At 40.6% G+C, this 17,847-nt stretch overlaps 1 protein-coding gene across 2 annotated transcripts in view; it reads left to right on the top strand.

Annotated features, from left to right (window-relative positions):
* Window positions 1-17,847, top strand: part of LOC110523908 (hippocampus abundant transcript 1 protein) — a 38,872-nt gene that overhangs the window by 892 nt on the left and 20,133 nt on the right. Inside the window, exons 1-2 of one of the 2 annotated variants that reach the window (XM_021603046.2) lie at window positions 14,005-14,335; window positions 17,713-17,811. In XM_021603046.2, coding sequence (XP_021458721.2) covers window positions 14,255-14,335; window positions 17,713-17,811 — 180 coding nt within the window. In that variant the 5' untranslated portion in view covers window positions 14,005-14,254. Of the gene's footprint in view, window positions 1-14,004; window positions 14,336-17,712; window positions 17,812-17,847 lie in introns of those variants that run through there. The other variant, XM_036977629.1, reaches the window with a different exon arrangement.

Below are 17,847 nucleotides of genomic sequence, written 5' to 3'. Positions count from 1 at the left end.
GTATTATCTATACCCATGCACCTGCCAGGTTCGCCTAATTTGCCCACATTTAGAATAGAATGGAATATGCCCTAATTATTTAAATGTATTCTCTAAAAAGTGTAATCCTTCAGTGTGGTATTTGAAAGAAAAGGGAACAGAAGGTTTCTTTTATGCAGATATGACAAGACTACAAAGAGTATTGCATTCCCTTCCAACATTTTAATGTACATGATTAGGCTACATAAATCAACAACTCAGTTAATTATTCTCCTTCACAACCTATTCCCTAGGCCTATCCATTGGTGGTCTTAGCATGTAAATCTTGGTAGGGCAAACTCATTTATTTGTTTATGCATGCCAGCAAAGCCACTACACAACACAAAACAATTGATTAATTGCACTATAACAGTGACAAACTGTGCCCACAAACTGTTTGGGCCTATAGAAAGCTGTCCCAACATTTACTGCCTTTTTAAAAACCATAGCTGATATGGCTGACTTGCTTAAACAAATATGGTTACTACTGACTCCATGTGGATTTGTGTAAGTCGATAAGAACCGCATTCTTCTTCAATAATAATCAACGGCAAAATGAGTTTTGACTTTTGAACCATACACAAACATTATTACATTTATGTTCAGTAAATTCATAATGTTTATTCTTATATCATTAACACTTAGCTCTAATTATAAGCAAGTGCAAGCAAACGAGCTGCAATGAGGTAGGCCTATTCGGTCAGCACTTTCAAAATGGACACCGACAGAAATTCCGATAGATGTTAGTTCAGATGAATTCAGAAATATGGCCTTAACTTTACTATTCTTTAAGTCACCACACACAGAGAGAGAGACTCTTGGTTAGCCTACCATTTTAGGTATTTTATTTGGCCTATGTCGTCTAAAAAGGAAGGAAAATACAATCATGAGGAGCCACTTTATATGCAATATACAATATACAGACAGCGCATTGCACAAACAAAACAACCCTCACAATATCAACTGGAATTACATGGGTCTATTACTGATATTTTTGTTGAAAACATTTTTTGAATGGGAAGAGACTGTCACTTGCAAACATGGTTACAGACCCAACAACATTATACAGTATCTCCTTCTCGTCAAGAAAAGCACAAGCTAATTATAATACACAAAGTAAGGAAAACAATTAAATCATTCCAACGTTGCCTAAAATTATGAATAAGATACTAATGAGATAGACCTACATTATATTAGCAATAGGCTTATACCAATTGAGATGTACAGACTATGGCATAAGAGAACAATGAGGGGATAAGAGGAAATCTGTAATTTGGATTAAGACATTAATGAGCGAGCTAAGATAGACGTAGTCAATATAATTATTTGTTCAACTTTTGAAATGTACAGTGACAGAATTCAGAACATGGGCCATTCTTACAGTTTCTCCCTGTACACCAAGTCAGAACCGTAGGATACATTAAAGGGGGCATATAAGCAAACAAAGAAAGCTTGTGAGTGAGAAACGTAGGCTAAGTTCGGAGGGGGAAAGGGACCAAATTACTACACAACATACAATTATTATTACATTATTAGCTACAGTATACATAACTCCCTAGCATATTGCATCATATATGCAGCAGCATACAAGACATTTCTGGATTCACCATCTTTTTGCTGTGCTCACTTAAACAGGATGGGGTCCTTCTTGTGGGCAGATTTTGTCATCAAAGTCTGTCTTTTTCTGGATTTATGGTGCTTTCAAGACAACTGGGAACTTTGAAAAAAACAAGGTTGAATCATGACGTCAGTGATCTTCAGGTCGGAGCTCTAGAAAGAGGCCCAAGTTCCGAGTTGGATGACCGTTCAAAACGTATTTTCCCAGTTGTAAGTTCCCAGTTATCTTGAACTCACTGAAGTCTGAGATTTCCCAGGTCCGATTTTAAAGTTGTTTTGAATGCGGCAGAAGTCATGCTGGATTGACATGGTCAATGTATTCAACCTTTTCTGGCCCATGGTGTTGCGTGTGAATGTTTGCCCTTTTAAGCTTGGAAAAGAGACCCTTTTAGACAGATGTTTTAAATCCTTAAACCCAGACATGGAGCACACACCCTCTAAACCAAATAGCAGGCAAGGGAAGCAAAATATTGATTGCTTTGCCACGCTTGCAGTTAGCCACTGATTCTTACCAAACCACTCATTGTTGAATTTGCGATTTCCGACTTGTTGTGTAATGTTTACTGTATGTCCAATGGTCGATGAGCACCGAAAAGTTTAATCAATAATTTCTCGTCATATGACAAGGTTTGAAAAGGATTTCCCAGGCGATTGTCGACATGATTCATGATGATGACTGGTTGCTAGCTGAGATTTTGAAAGTATGATGTTGACATTATCAGTACAATCAAAGCTATGGTAGATATAACGTGATTTGACGTCATTTTATCTGCGGCCAATGACCTTGAGCCTTTATGGATGGGCACTTCTAATGTAAATCTATGGCAGCACCCAAGGCGACTTGAACTGCCTAGCACTCCCTGTAGATTCTGCGGTGACGTATTGTCCCCATGAGTGACAGAACACTGAGCCAATCAGGGCGCAACTAGAGGACATTACCAACGCCTATGCTCTGTATTTTCCCCTGGCTGCTGCTCCACCTGTCCTAAAGGAGGGGTAGCCACTGGGCCAATTATGATACAGACCTACTTTGAAATGCCCAAATAGGAATTCCAAAGATTTCAACATTATGCCATGAGTGATTTGTTCTTTTGACAGGGTCAAAATAATCCCTTTGTCCCCCATCTCTCTAAAATATTATGACTATCTGGCAAAAGACAGCAAAAGTTCATCTCAGCTACGGACAAAATGCTAACTATTTAAACACACCAGTGGAAAAAGACAAATGAATGTCACATTTCCTTTTCACAGAGACTTTTGAGTTGACCCCTTTGGTTTTTCATCCTTGGGAAAGTAAACCACACCCACAAACATGGGCAATCTGCTTCCGCCAGGTGGTTGCCATGGAAACATATGTCTTTACATGCCTTTGAACTGTTGCATGATGGATAGGAGCTGATCACTGCATTTCTGGATGTTTCCCTGCTCTTCTTTCAGTTTCTCCTGCTCATGCACAACTTCCTCCTTGAAAATCAGAAAAGGAAAATTCATTCACGATAGCCCCATAGCTTTTTACAGTACACTTCAGTTCAAAAGCACATTGATGTATTCATAGATGGACGGCTATCTTTTCTGAACAGGTGGGATTTTCTTGTAGCCCAGTGCTGGAAGGTACGACTGTCACACACTCCCCAAAGACCGATAATGCCGATAATCCACTATAAATAAAACTGAATAGAATAAATGTTTTCATAATCTGTTTCTTATGTTTTGTACCTAGATTTAGAATGGCCTGGAAATGTTACATGTCTGTTTATGTTTGTATTGCTGGGTGTGAAGGGGGTGTTACCACAAAAACACTGAGTTTACACAGCTCCTTTCTCTCCTTGTCATTCTCCTCTGCCTGAGCACATAGCTAGGTCTCGTTCTGGGCTCTGTGTCTCTCAAGCATTTCCTGTAGTTCCTGCAATACTAAACCACAAACAAACCTTTTGTCATTCTTCCTGGAATGAAAAAATATATACATGTTGTACTGTCACCCACTGGATAGGTGCAGTGAACTGTGTTATTTTACAGGGTCAGCCATATTAGTACGGTGCCCCTGTGGCAAATTAGGGTTAAGGGCCTTGCTCAAGGCCCATTGCCAGATTTATCACCTTTAATTAAACATTTTTTAACTTTTACCCCTTTTTCTCCCCAATCTCGTAGTATCCAATTGGTAGTTACAGTCTTGTCACATCGGGAGAGGCGAAGGTCGAGAGCCGTGCCAAGCCGCACTGCTTCGGAAGCCAGCCGCACCAATGTGTCACGAGGAAACACCGTACACCTGGTGACCGTGTCAGCGTGCATTGCACCCGGCACATTATTCCAGAGAGGGAATAACACAAACATCTTTTAAATTCCCACCATATACGTACACTGAGTGTACAAAACATTACGAACACTTGCTCTTTCCATGACAGTAACCAGGTGAATCCAGGTGAAAGCTATGATTTCTTATTGATGTTACCTATTAAATCCACTTCAATCAAGAAGGGGAGGAGACAGGTTAAAGAAGGATTTAAGCCTTGAGACAATTGAGACATGGATTGTGTATGTGTGCCATTCAGAGGGTAAACAAAAGATTTAAGTGCCTTTGATTAGGGTATGGTAGTAGATGCCAGTCACACCCGTTTGTGTCAAGAACTGCATCGTTGCTGGATTTTCAAATTCAAATACTCCAGGTATTTATACATAAATTCTAGTTGTACTTTATCAAAATCCTTTTCAAAATCAGCTATGAGTACTAGGCCCGGTTTCCCAATTTGTTCATAGTGTTCTATTGTTTCAAGTACTTGTCTTATATTATCTCCAATGTATCTCCATGTAAAAAAAAAAACTTGATTAGGATGTATAATATCCCACAATGCTTTTTTATTCTATGCGCTATGCATTTTCCTCTAATTTTTGCATCACAACACTGAAGTGTTTTTTTAGGTGGAATGGATCTTTATATGTACCCTCTTGCTGAGTATCAGGTAGTCTACAATTTTTATAGGAGTGGTTAAAACATGCTTAAAACGGACCTCTGTGTTCATGGGGAAATGTTTGATACACCTCAGCTGGTATTCAATCCAGCCCCAGAGTTTTCCCAGAGTGAAAGGCTTTAATTGCACCAACAAGTTCCTCCTCTGTAATTTTCCTTCAGATGAGTCTTTCTGTACAGTTGTTAATTTTACGTTATTAATATAAAAATAAATCCTTACAATTAACTTCAGTTAGTGGCGATGGAGGAGACTGAAATGATAACATATGCTTAAAATATTTAGCTTCCTCTAGTTTTGGCAAGTCAGTTAGGACATCTACTTTGTGCATGACACAAGTACTTTTTCCAACAATTGTTTACAGACAGATTATTTCACTGTATCACAATTCCAGTGGGTCAGAAGTTTACATACACTATGTTGACTTATGTCATCAAATCAAATTTATTTATATAGCCCTTCGTACATAAGCTGATATCTCAAAGTGCTGTACAGAAACCCAGCCTAAAACCCCAAACAGCAAGCAATGCAGGTGTAGAAGCACGGTGGCTAGGAAAAACTCTCTAGAAAGGCCAAAACCTAGGAAGAAACCTAGAGAGGAACCAGGCTATGTGGGGTGGCCAGTCCTCTTCTGGCTGTGCCGGGTGGGGATTATAACAGAACATGGCCAAGATGTTCAAATGTTCATAAATGACCAGCATGGTCCAATAATAATAAGGCAGAACAGTTGAAACTGGAGCAGCAGCACAGCCAGGTGGACTGGGGACAGCAAGGAGTCATCATGACAGGTAGTCCTGAGGCATGGTCCTAGGGCTCAGGTCCTGGCATGTCATGGCATTAGAAGCTTCTGTAAGGCTAATTGACATAATTTGAGTCAATTGGAGGTGTACCTGTGGATCTATTTCAAGGCCTACCTTCAAACTCAGTGCCTCTTTGCTTGACATCATGGGAAAGTCAAAAGAAATCAGCCAAGACCTCAGAAAAACGTTCACCTGTACAAACAATAGTACGCAAGTATAAACACCATGGGACCACGCAGCTGTCATACGCTTAGGAATAAGACGTGTTCTGTCTCCTAGAGATGAATGGACTTTGGTGCGAAATGTGCAAATCAATCCCAGAACAACAGCAAAGGACCTTGTGAAGATGCTGGAGGAAACGGGTACAAAAGTATCTATATCCAAAGTAAAACAAGTCCTATATCGCCATAACCTGAAGGCCGCTCAGCAAGGAAGAAACCACTGCTCCAAAACTGCCATTTAAAAAGCCAGACTACGGTTTACAACTGCACATGGGGACAAAGATCGTACATTTGGAGAAATGTCCTCTGGTCTGATGAAACAGAAATAGAACTGTTTGGCCATAATAACTATTGTTATGTTTGGATGAAAAAGGGGGAGGCTTGCAAGCCAAAGAACACCATCCCAACCGTGAAGCACGGGGGTGGCACCATCATGTTGTGGGGGTGCTTTGCTGCAAGACGGACTGGTGCACTTCACAAAATAGATGGCATCATATTGAAGCAACATCTCAAGACATCAGTAAGTTAAAGCTTGGTCGAAAATGGGTCTTCCAAATGGACAATGATCTCAAGCATACTTCCAAAGTTGTGGCAAAATGGCTAGATGACAACAAAGTCAATGTATTGGAGTGGCCATCACAAAGCCCTGACCTCAATCCTATCGAAAACAAATACATAAATATAAAATAGTAACACAATAAAACAACAATAACGAGGCTATATACAGTCTATATACAAGGAGTACCGGCACAGAGTCAGTGTACTGGGGTACGAGGTAGTTGGGAGATTGATTGAGGTAATATGTACATGTAGGTTTGGTTAGGGGATTAATTGAAGTACTATGTATATGTAGGTAGGGGGTGAAAAACAGAAAGTCAGGGTAGCCGTTTAATTAGCTGTTCAGCAGTCTTACGGCTTTGGGGTAGAAACTTTTCAGGTGCATTTTGGCTTCAGAGTTTGTGCTCCTGTACCGCTAGCTGTGCTATAGCAGAAAGTGTTGACTCAGAAGTCAAATTAACACTGTAAAGAGTTAAATTAACACTCAGTGGTGTAAAGACCCTAGTGTTGGCGTTAATAACCAGACGTGAACTAAACCCATGCCAATTATTATCATATTTCCCAGCATGCTGTATTGGAGGTTGATTTTTAGAACAGTTTGTTTCATTATCTATGTTTTTGCATGTACATTGATTTATTAATGAATCTAATGCTACTCAAATATACAGTATATAGCATAATTCTTTTTTTTACTATTCCAATCTGTTACTTATTGCACCCGTTTCAGAAATTGTTGTTCCAGTTTAGATGTTTAAGGTAGGCTCATGTTGTTGTTTACCCAACTCTGGCAGTAATTATTTTTAAGAATAGAGGAAGACATTCGTCATCCTGCAGCTTGGACACTAAAAATGCTAAGTGTAATACAAAAAAAAAAGAAAAGCAGAACTTAATATTTGGTACAGAAATCTTTGTTTGCAATTACAGAGATCATACGTTTCCTGTAGTTCTTGACCAGGTTTGCACACACTGCAGCAGGGATTTTGGCCCACTCCTCCATACAGACCTTCTCCAGATCCTTCAGGTTTCGAGGCTGTCTCTGGGCAATAGACTTTCAGCTTCCTCCAAAAATGTTCTATTGGGTTCAGGTCTGGAGACTGGCTAGGCCACTCCAGGACCTTGAGATGCTTCTTACGGAGCCACTCCTTAGTTTCCCTGGCTGTGTGTTTCGGGTCGTTGTCATGCTGGAAGACCCAGCCACGACCCATCTTCAATGCTCTTACTGAGGGAAGGAGGTTGTTGGCAAAGATCTTGCGATACATGGCCCCATCCATCCTCTCCTCAATACGGTGCAGTGGTCCTGTCCCCTTTGCAGAAAAGCATCCCCAAAGAATGATGTTTCCACCTCCATGCTCCACGGTCGGGATGGTGTTCTTGGGGTTGTACTCATCCTTCTTCTTCCTCCAAACACGGCGAGTGGAGTTTAGACCAAAAAGCACTATTTTTGTCTCATCAGACCACATGACCTTCTCCCATTCCTCCTCTGAATCATCCAGATGGTCATTGGCAAACTTCAGACGGGCCTGGACATGCGTGCGCTGCAGGATTTTAATCCATGACAGCGTAGTGTGTTACTAATGGTTTTCTTTGAGACTATGGTCCCAGCTCTCTTCAGGTCATTGACCAGGTCCCACCGTGTAGTTCTGGGCTGATCCCTCACCTTCCTCATGATCATTGATGCCCCACGAGGTGAGGTCTTGCATGGAGCCCCAGACAGAGGGTGACTTTAAACAATGCTACCTTATATAATGTTACTTACCCTACATTATTCATCTCATATGCATACGTATATACTGTACTCTATATCATCGACTGTATCCTTATGTAATACATGTATCACTAGCCACTTTAACTATGCCACTTTGTTTACATACTCATCTCATATGTATATACTGTACTCGATACCATCTACTGTATCTTGCCTATGCTGCTCTGTACCATCACTCATTCATATATCCTTATGTACATATTCTTTATCCCCTTACACTGTGTACAAGACAGTAGTTTTGGAATTGTTAGTTAGATTACTTGTTATTACTGCATTGTCGGAACTAGAAGCACAAGCATTTCGCTACACTCGCATTAACATCTGCTAACCATGTGTATGTGACAAATAAAATTAGATTTGATTTGATTTGAATGACCGTCATCTTGAACTTCTTCCATTTTCTAATAATTGCGCCAACAGTTGTTGCCTTCTCACCAAGCTGCTTGCCTATTGTCCTGTAGCCCATCCCAGCCTTGTGCAGGTCTACAATTTTACCCCTGATGTCCTTACACAGCTCTCTGCTCTTGGCCATTGTGGAGACGTTGGAGTCTGTTTGATTGAGTGTGTGGACAGGTGTCTTTTATACAGGTAACGAGTTCAAACAGGTGCAGATAATACAGGTAATGAGTGGAGAACAGGAGGCCTTCTTAAAGAAAAACTAACAGGTCTGTGAGAGCCGGAATTCATACTGGTTGGTAGGGGATCAAATACTTATGACATGCAATAAAATGCAAATTAATTACTTAAATCCAGAAAATCACATTCTATGATTTTTATGTTTGTAAAATCGGCAGTGTGTCAAATACTTGTTCTCCCCACTGTATATCCCCACTCTGGCTGGATTCCAATATGAATTATATATCAGTTTGCAAGCCAGCATAATGTGGCCTGTAAACTAAGTTTCAGGTCACTGTGTTAGGGTAAAACTAGGCCCTCAAAAGAAGCCCTTATGAAATATGTATTGCTTTGTGTTTAAGAATAAAAAATGTATGACAACGTAGTTACTTAGGATCTCACTTGGTGAAGGCCACAGGACTGAAAATGAATGAATGTAACAACCATGTTTCTGTCACTAGCAAACAGACTCATGAGTGGTACTGGTAACTTTAAAATTAATTCGAAAGGCACCCTGGGAAATATGCAAATAAGGCTTAAACCCCTAAAGTAGGGCTATTCAATTCCTGTCCTGGAGGGCAGAAACATTTCTGACATAGATTTATAGTATGGTTCTTCAAAAAGAAACCATCCCATCCCATTTCTGGTTCTTCAGAGATCATAAAATGGTTCCCCTATGGCAGTGGTTCCCTACTCCGGTTCTCGAGTATCCCCAACAGCACACATTTTTGTTGTATCCCTGGACCAACATACCTAATTCAACTCTTTGAAGGCCTAATGATTAGTTGACAAGTTAAATCAGGTGTGCTTGTCCAGGGCTACAATAAAATGTGTACTGCAGGAGGTACTCAAGGACTGGAGTTGGGTTCCAATTTGCACCTTTATTTTAAGAGTGCAGAAAGACATTCTCCAGCTTGCAGATTGGACATCTCCTCCAAATAGGTAGTGCTTGCCTTTAACCCCACCGTGGAGGGAGGGAGAATAGATATCAGCCGTACATGTACAGTGTATGGCTGTGTAAGGTATGTAGTAGAGGTCGACCAATTATGGTTTTTCAACGCCGAAACCGATTATTGGAGGACCAAAAAATGCCAATACCAATTAATTGGCCGATTTTAAAAATATATATATTTGTAATAATGACAATTACAACAATACTTAATGAACTCTTATTTTAACTTAATATAATACAGCAATAAAAATCTATTTAGCCTCAAATAAATAATGAAACATGTTCAATTTGGTTTAAATAATGCAAAATCAAAGTGTTGGAGAAGAAAGTAAAAGTGCAATATGTGCCATGTAAGAAAGCTAACGTTTAATTCCTTGCTCAGAAAATGAGGACATGTGAAAGCTGGTGGTTCCTTTTAACATGAGACTTCAATATTCCCAGGTAAGAAGTTTTAGGTTGTAGTTATTATAGGAATTATAGGACTATTTCTCTCTATAACATTTGTATTCCATATACCTTTGACTATTGGATGTTCTTATAGGCACTTTAGACAACAGCCACCCTCAAAGCAGTGTTACCCATGCAGAGCAAGGGGAACAACTACTCCAAGTCTCAGAGCAAGTGACGTTTGAAACGCTATTAGCGCGCACCCCGCTAACTAGCTAGTCATTTCACATCGGTTACACCAGCCTAACCTCGGGAGTTGATAGACTTGAAGTCATAAACAGTGCAATGCTTGAAGCACAGGGAAGAGCTGCTGGCAAAACGCATGAAAGTGCTGTTTGAATGAATGCTTACGAGCCTGCTGCTGCCTACCACCGCTCAGTCAGACTGTTCTATCAAATATCAAATCATAGACTTAATTATAACATAACACACAGAAATACGAGCCTTTGGTCATTAATATGGTAGAATCCGGAAACTATAATTCCGAAAACAAAACGTTTATTATTATCGCATATAATATATCATATATCAACCATGTGTAGTTAACTAGTGATTAGGATTGATTGATTAATTGTTTTTTCTAAGATAAGTTTAATGCTAGCTAGCAACTTACCTTGGCTTCTTACTGCATTCGCGTAACAGATAGGCTCCTTTTGGAGTGCAATGAGAGGCAGGTGGTTAGAATGTTGGACTAGTTAATGTAAGGTTGCAAGATTGAATCCCCGAGCTGACAAGGTAAAAATCTGTCATTCTGCCCCTGAACAAGGCAGTTAACCCACCGTTCCTAGGCCGTCATTGAAAATAAGAACATGTTCTTAACTGACTTGCCAAGTTAAATAAAGGCGTAAAATATATATATATATATATATATATATATATATATATATATATATATATATATATATTAAAAATAAAATCGGCCAAATCGGTGTCCAAAAATACCGATTTCCGATTGTTATGAAATCTTGAAATCGGTAATAATTAATCGGCCATTCCGTTTAATCGGTCAACCTCTGGTATGTAGTACATCTCAACTGATGTGTCAAAGAATGTGTCCATGATTGATTTGAAGACAGATTGCATACAGTAATAGTATGGTGTGACAATTGTATTTAATTGTTCAGATGCTCTATACACTATATCATTTACCATTCTGTGGCATCACCTCGCATATGATGAGTGGGTGAAACTACAACACAATGCAACTTGTTAAGTGAAGTGAGTAATCATGGGTATAATCATATCACAGTGCATTTTTAAGAAGGCTGGAATTATGATTTAACCAGGCCATCACCAAGGGTATTAGTCATAGCCTACATGTGTTTTGTTTAGCTCATAGAGTAGAATTATACGAAACTGTGAGCATGTAGAAGTTATTCAGATATACTGACAGGTCATCCTACAAAAGACAGGGAAATACATTTTTAGGTTCATTAGCATGTTCTACTGATACCAATTGGTAAAATAAAAGTAGTGGGATTTACTTAATGGAACATGGTGGATACCTTTCCAAACAGGAAAGCTATATTCCCAGCCACTGCTAGTGCATGGCCATGCCTAGGGAGGTAGATACGTGGTAATGGAGAAATAACATGGAAACAACTTTCTCCATCTGCCTCTAACAGTGCTTCCCAAGTCCAGTCCTCGAGTACCCCCAGCAGCACACATTTTGTTGTGGTCCCGGACAAACATAACTCAACTCATTGAGGGCCTGATGATTAGCTGACAAGTTGAATCAGGTGTGCTTGTCCGAGGATACAATAAAAATGTGTACGTTTGGACACTGTGCTATCTAACCTCCAAACGAGCTTCAATGCCATACAACACTCCTTCCGTGGCCTCCAACTGCTCTTAAACGCTAGTAAAACCAAATGCATGCTTTTCAACCGTTCGCTGCCTGCACCCGCACGCCCGACTAGCATCACCACCCTGGATGGTTCCGACCTAGAATATGTGGACATCTATAAGTACCTAGGTGTCTGGCTAGACTGTAAACTCTCCTTCCAGACTCATATCAAACATCTCCAATCTAAAATCAAATCTAGAGTCGGCTTTCTATTCCGCAACAAAGCCTCCTTCACTCACTCCGCCAAACTTACCCTAGTAAAACTGACTATCCTACCGATCCTCGACTTCGGCGATGTCATTTACAAAATAGCTTCCAACACTCTACTCAGCAAACTGGATGCAGTTTATCACAGTGCCATCCGTTTTGTTACTAAAGCACCTTATACCACCCACCACTGCGACCTGTATGCTCTAGTCGGCTGGCCCTCGCTACATATTCGTCGCCAGACCCACTGGCTCCAGGTCATCTACAAGTCCATGCTAGGTAAAGCTCCGCCTTATCTCAGTTCACCGGTCACGATGGCAAAACCCACCCGTAGCACGCGCTCCAGCAGGTGTATCTCACTGATCATCCCTAAAGCCAACACCTCATTTGGCAGCCTTTCATTCCAGTTCTCTGCTGCCTGTGACTGGAACTAATTGCAAAAATCGCTGAAGTTGGAGACTTTTATCTCCCTCACCAACTTCAAACATCTGCTATCTGAGCAGCTAACCGATCGCTGCAGCTGTACATAGTCTATTGGTAAATAGCCCACCCAATTTTACCTACCTCACACCCATAGTTTTTATTTATTTACTTTTCTGTTCTTTTGCACACCAATATCTCTACCTGTACATGACCATCTGATCATTTATCACTCCAGTGTTAATCTGCAAAATTGTAATTATTCGCCTACCTCCTCATGCCTTTTGCACACAATGTATATACTCTCTTTTTTTTCTACTGTGTTATTGACTTGTTAATTGTTTACTCCATGTGTAACTCTGTGTTGTCTGTTCACACTGCTATGCTTTATCTTGGCCAGGTCACAGTTGCAAATGAGAACTTGTTCTCAACTAGCCTACCTGGTTAAATAAAGGTGAAATAAAAAAATAAAACATGATCCTCTAGAACAGTGTTTCCCCAAACTCAGTCCTGGGGCAGGGTGAACCTTTGGTTTTTGCAGTAGCGCTATACAGCTGAATAATCCAAGCTTGATGATGGGTTGGTTACTTGAATCAACTGTGTATTGCTAGGGCAAAAAAATTAAATGTGCACCCAGGGAAGGCCCCAGGACCCAGCCTTCGGACCGAGTTTGGGGAAACTCTGTTCTAGAGGATCATGTTCTCTCATGTTTCAGACAGACAGACAGACAGACAGACAGACAGACAGACAGACAGACAGACTGAGTTACTTACCTGGGGCTTGGCGGTTCATCTTCTGTTTCCTTGTCAACCCTGTGTCCACTTGCTAAGGCCATTCTGTCTATAGAAACAGACACAAGTGTTTTGGTCTAAAGATGTTATTTGATTTTATTTGCTTTACCATAAGTATTGTGGAGGAGAATGAATTTGCCTTAGGAGATCCTAGTATCGTTTGCTGGCTAAACCCTAGCAATGACCACAAACAGACCCCATGGAGCAGAAAGTAAAGCAATTTATTTCACATGACTTACCCACCTAGTACACACTTTATGGGCATGGAATATAATTATATCAGAAGAAAAAATGACCTTGTGAATGCAGAATGCTACACTTGATAGCCTAGAATGCAAAAGCTGGAAGAAAAACAGACACTGCATGATTTGTCAATAGAATGCAAGTGGATATAACCTTTTTTTTTTTACAGTGAATGTAAGACTAAAACAATAGAATTCAATGCAGCATACTTCCTAGAGTCGTCATATAGCCTCCCAATTATATTATTTTGAATAATTGATCACAGCTCATGTTTTATCAGAATAGGCCAAAATTAGGTAATGTACTTTCAGTTCAATACATTTAACCACAAATTAATGTTTTATTTGTACCAGAGGGAGAATAAACCTTAATAGACAAGTGCCACGTGGTTTCCCGTAGTCTACTGTGGCTGCAGAAAGAAGCGCTGCTTAGCCATAAATCTGATTTCAGACCAGCTTTTCCAACCTTCAGCCTACATCAAGCCGATGCATAAAATGACGCCATTAAACCGCGCACTGATCCACAGTCAGTCCTTCAGCTCCTCTCTAAAATTCAATCGCATAGTGCGCTGTCCTCGGCACAGAGAGAGATTCGAGAGGACGTGTGCAATATCCATTTTGTACATTTGCCGGTGTTGTCAATTCGGTTTGGGCTACTGGGTTATAAACACGTCATTTAATAACCGCTAGCCTTTCAAGGCTAAATCAGAAGGCATCCTGGACGAAACGGGTGCACCGAAGATCCCTACGCAGCATGGATTCTATGTAACTCCGGTAAAATGTAATGAGGAGATGGCTCCGGGAGAGAAAGATCATCAGGGTACCAGCCGAATAGTGTTGGTCAAGAAAATTATCATGAAAGATGGGCCCACGGTATGTGAATTAATTGTCTTTATTTCGGTATCCTACCAATTGTAACCGGGAATGTGTATGTAACAATGTAACTGATTTTTACATAAACGGCAAAGGATGCAACATCAGCTGTGAGTGCGCCTGCGGTAGCGGCAGGTTATGACATAAACTGACATTATTGCGCTCGAGATACTGTACCTTGTGAAACATTTTACGGCTCTGTCAGCGTATAGTGCACCACAGTTTTCCGTAATGCTATTGCCAAACATCTTTGAAATTTGTATCAATTTGTTAATAGATAGAGATAGGAGATGGGTACATTGCAACCTCTATTGGAAGGACGCGTCCGGCAATATATCGGGGTTGCGTCTTTCAGTCGGCCTAGCTGCAGACAGCGTATTGAATGAAGACTATAACATTGTCATGCGGCTGCCATTAGCCTACTGTATTACATAACACCCTCTCAACGCAATCTGTTTGCATGATAATTCCATAATCATATTCATTGACTGGTGCATTATCATGATAATGCCATAAAAATGCTTAAAGCCTATTAGTTTATTTTATGTATAGATAATAGAGTCCAGATCCCCTGCAATAAAAATAAGACACTTTTTTTTATTGCAGTAACCTCTATCCTTTCATGAACTGTTGGTGTTGATGATGTTGGAGGTGTTCCAGGCAAGTTGTGTGTCCCACAGTGCCCTCGGATTTAAACCTCCTCATAGGCTAAACACTAGCCAATAGCCAGCTGTGAGGACCATAGAAGGTGTTACCATGGTGTTTCCTTGGAAAGGGGACCTGGACCAAAAACAAAATTACAGATGGCCTAATTTAAAAATAAACAAGATTCTATTCTATTATGCAATCTGAGCTATCACAGCAAAGTGGATTGGGACATTCATTTTAGATCAGTGGTTTAATTTGTAGCAAACAACACAAATTAACATTTAGGCCTAAGTCTATTTTTCACAGCATGGTAAGAAAACAGTGATTCAATCTCCATTAGGCCTGGCTACAATGTACAGTGGGGCAAAAAAGTATTTAGTCAGACACCAATTGTGCAAGTTCTCCCACTTAAAAAGATGAGAGAGGCCTGTAATTTTCATCATAGGTACACTTCAACTTTGACAGACAAAATGAGAAAAGAAATCCTGAAAATCACATTGTAGTATTTTTAATGAATTTATTTGCAAATTATGGTGGAAAATAAGTATTTGGTCAATAACAAAAGTTTATCTCAATACTTTGTTATATACCCTTTGTTGGCAATGACAGAGGTCAAAAATTTTTTGTAAGTCTTCACAAGGTTTTCACACACTGTTGCTGGTATTTTGTCCCATTCCTCCATGCAGATCTCCTCTAGAGCAGTGATGTTTTGGGGCTGTTGCTGGGCAACACGGACTTTCAACTCCCTCCAAAGATTTTCTATGGGGTTGAGATCTGGAGACTGGCTAGGCCTTGAAATGCTTCTTCCGAAGCCACTCCTTCGTTGCCCGGGCGGTGTGTTTGAGATCATTGTCATGCTGAAAGACCCAGCCACGTTTCATCTTCAATGCCCTTGCTGATGGAAGGAGGTTTTCGCTCAAAATCTCACGATACATGGCCCCATTCATTCTTTCCTTTACACGGATCAGTCGTCCTGGTCCCTTTGAAGAAAAACAGCCCCAAAGCATGATGTTTCCACCCCCATGCTTCACAGTAGGTATGGTGTTCTTTGGATGCAACTCAGCATTCTTTGTCCTCCAAACATGACGAGTTGAGTTTTTACCAAAAAGTTATATTTTGGTTTCATCTGACCATATGACATTCTCCCAATCTTGTTCTGGATCATCCAAATTCCCTCTAGCAAACTTCAGACGGGCCTGGGCATGTACTGGCTTAAGCAGGGGGACACGTCTGGCATTGCAGGATTTGAGTCCCTGGCGGCGTAGTGTGTTACTGATGGTAGGCTTTGTTACTTTGGTCCCAGCTCTCTGCAGGTCATTCACTAGGTCCCCCCGTGTGGTTCTGGGATTTTTGCTCACCGTTCTTGTGATCATTTTGACCCCACGGGGTGAGATCTTGCGTGGAGCTCCAGATTGAGGGAGATTATCAGTGATCGTGTATGTCTTCCATTTCCTAATAATTGCTCCCACAGTTGATTTCTTCAAACCAAGCTGCTTACCTATTGCAGATTCAGTCTTCCCAGCCTGGTGCAGGTCTACAATTTTGTTTCTGGTCTTGGCCATAGTGGAGTTTGGAGTGTTGTGGACAGGTGTCTTTTATACTGATAACAAGTTCAAATAGGTGCCATTAATACAGGTAACGAGTGGAGGACAGAGGAGCCTCTTAAAGAAGAAGTTACAGGTCTGTAAGAGCCAGAAATCTTGCTTGTTTGTAGGTGACCAAATACTTATTTTCCACCATAATTTGCAAATAAATTCATAAAAAATCCTACAATGTGATTTTCTGGATTTTGTTTCTCATTTTGTCTGTCATAGTTGAAGTGTAACTATGATGAAAATTACAGGCCTCTCTCATCTTTTTAAGTGGGAGAACTTGCACAATTGGTGACTGACTAAATACTTTTTTGCCCCACTGTATGTCTAATTTCTCAGATTAGACTAGGTGACGATGACGTGATTTGCTCTTTGCGTGACAGCGAGCTGAGAACACAACCACATCTCAATCTCCTCCAGTCCTCACTCACGCATACATATTACATACACACAGCAAACTTGGTGCACTCAAGTTATGAGGACTAGGGAGTTGGGGGGCCCATCTCGTCTCCACAGTTATATAACGGCCATGTCCCAAGTTCCCAAGCTGCAGGCTGCCTCACGCTGTGCTGTGAAGTAGCTAGGGGCCTGTGCTAATCTATCTATCTTTTCTATGCCACTGCCTTCCTCAAATACCACTGCTGTCTGTCCTTGCTCAGGGGTGTCCTGGGAGACAATGGCCACGTGGATGTCTTCAAATAGCAAAGTGACTGATTCATATTGACAGAGAAGCAGTGGGCTTTTTTTATTGATAATTTTTGTTTGGACTCCTCTTGACCATCCCATTCAGAAGAACGATCTACAGTATAGAGTGGAGCTCAATTAATGGTTGCCTTAGTAAATTGTTTTCCTAATAGTGCATATTGTATGTCTGCTTCCCAAAAGAATAGACTGCATTTGTCAAAATAAGTCTAGGCACTCAAATGCAGCAAACCGATTTACAGGGTCCTGATAATGTTTTTTTTTATATGCTTTGTGATTATGGTGAAATGGTGGATGTTGATCATCTCAAGTTACCTTTTTGAAAAGCTGTTTACATTTTTCTAACACTGTAAGAGCTGCTCATTTCCATAGTGTATGTTTTAACATGGAATACAATATGTTCTAAAATGGCTGACTTTCTTTACTGTGTTGCAGCCGGGCCAGGGTATTGGCAGACCCAGTGTTTCCCATGCTGTGGTGGTCATCTTCCTGGAGTTCTTTGCCTGGGGTCTCCTTACCACTCCAATGCTGACAGTGAGTTCCATCTCTATCTGGCTTGCCTGCCTATCT

Source organism: Oncorhynchus mykiss, chromosome 5, assembly GCF_013265735.2.
Source record: "Oncorhynchus mykiss isolate Arlee chromosome 5, USDA_OmykA_1.1, whole genome shotgun sequence".
Classification (NCBI taxonomy): domain Eukaryota; kingdom Metazoa; phylum Chordata; class Actinopteri; order Salmoniformes; family Salmonidae; genus Oncorhynchus; species Oncorhynchus mykiss.
Note: the sequence above shows the minus strand (reverse complement) of the source record. Positions and strands in the feature narration are given on the sequence as shown.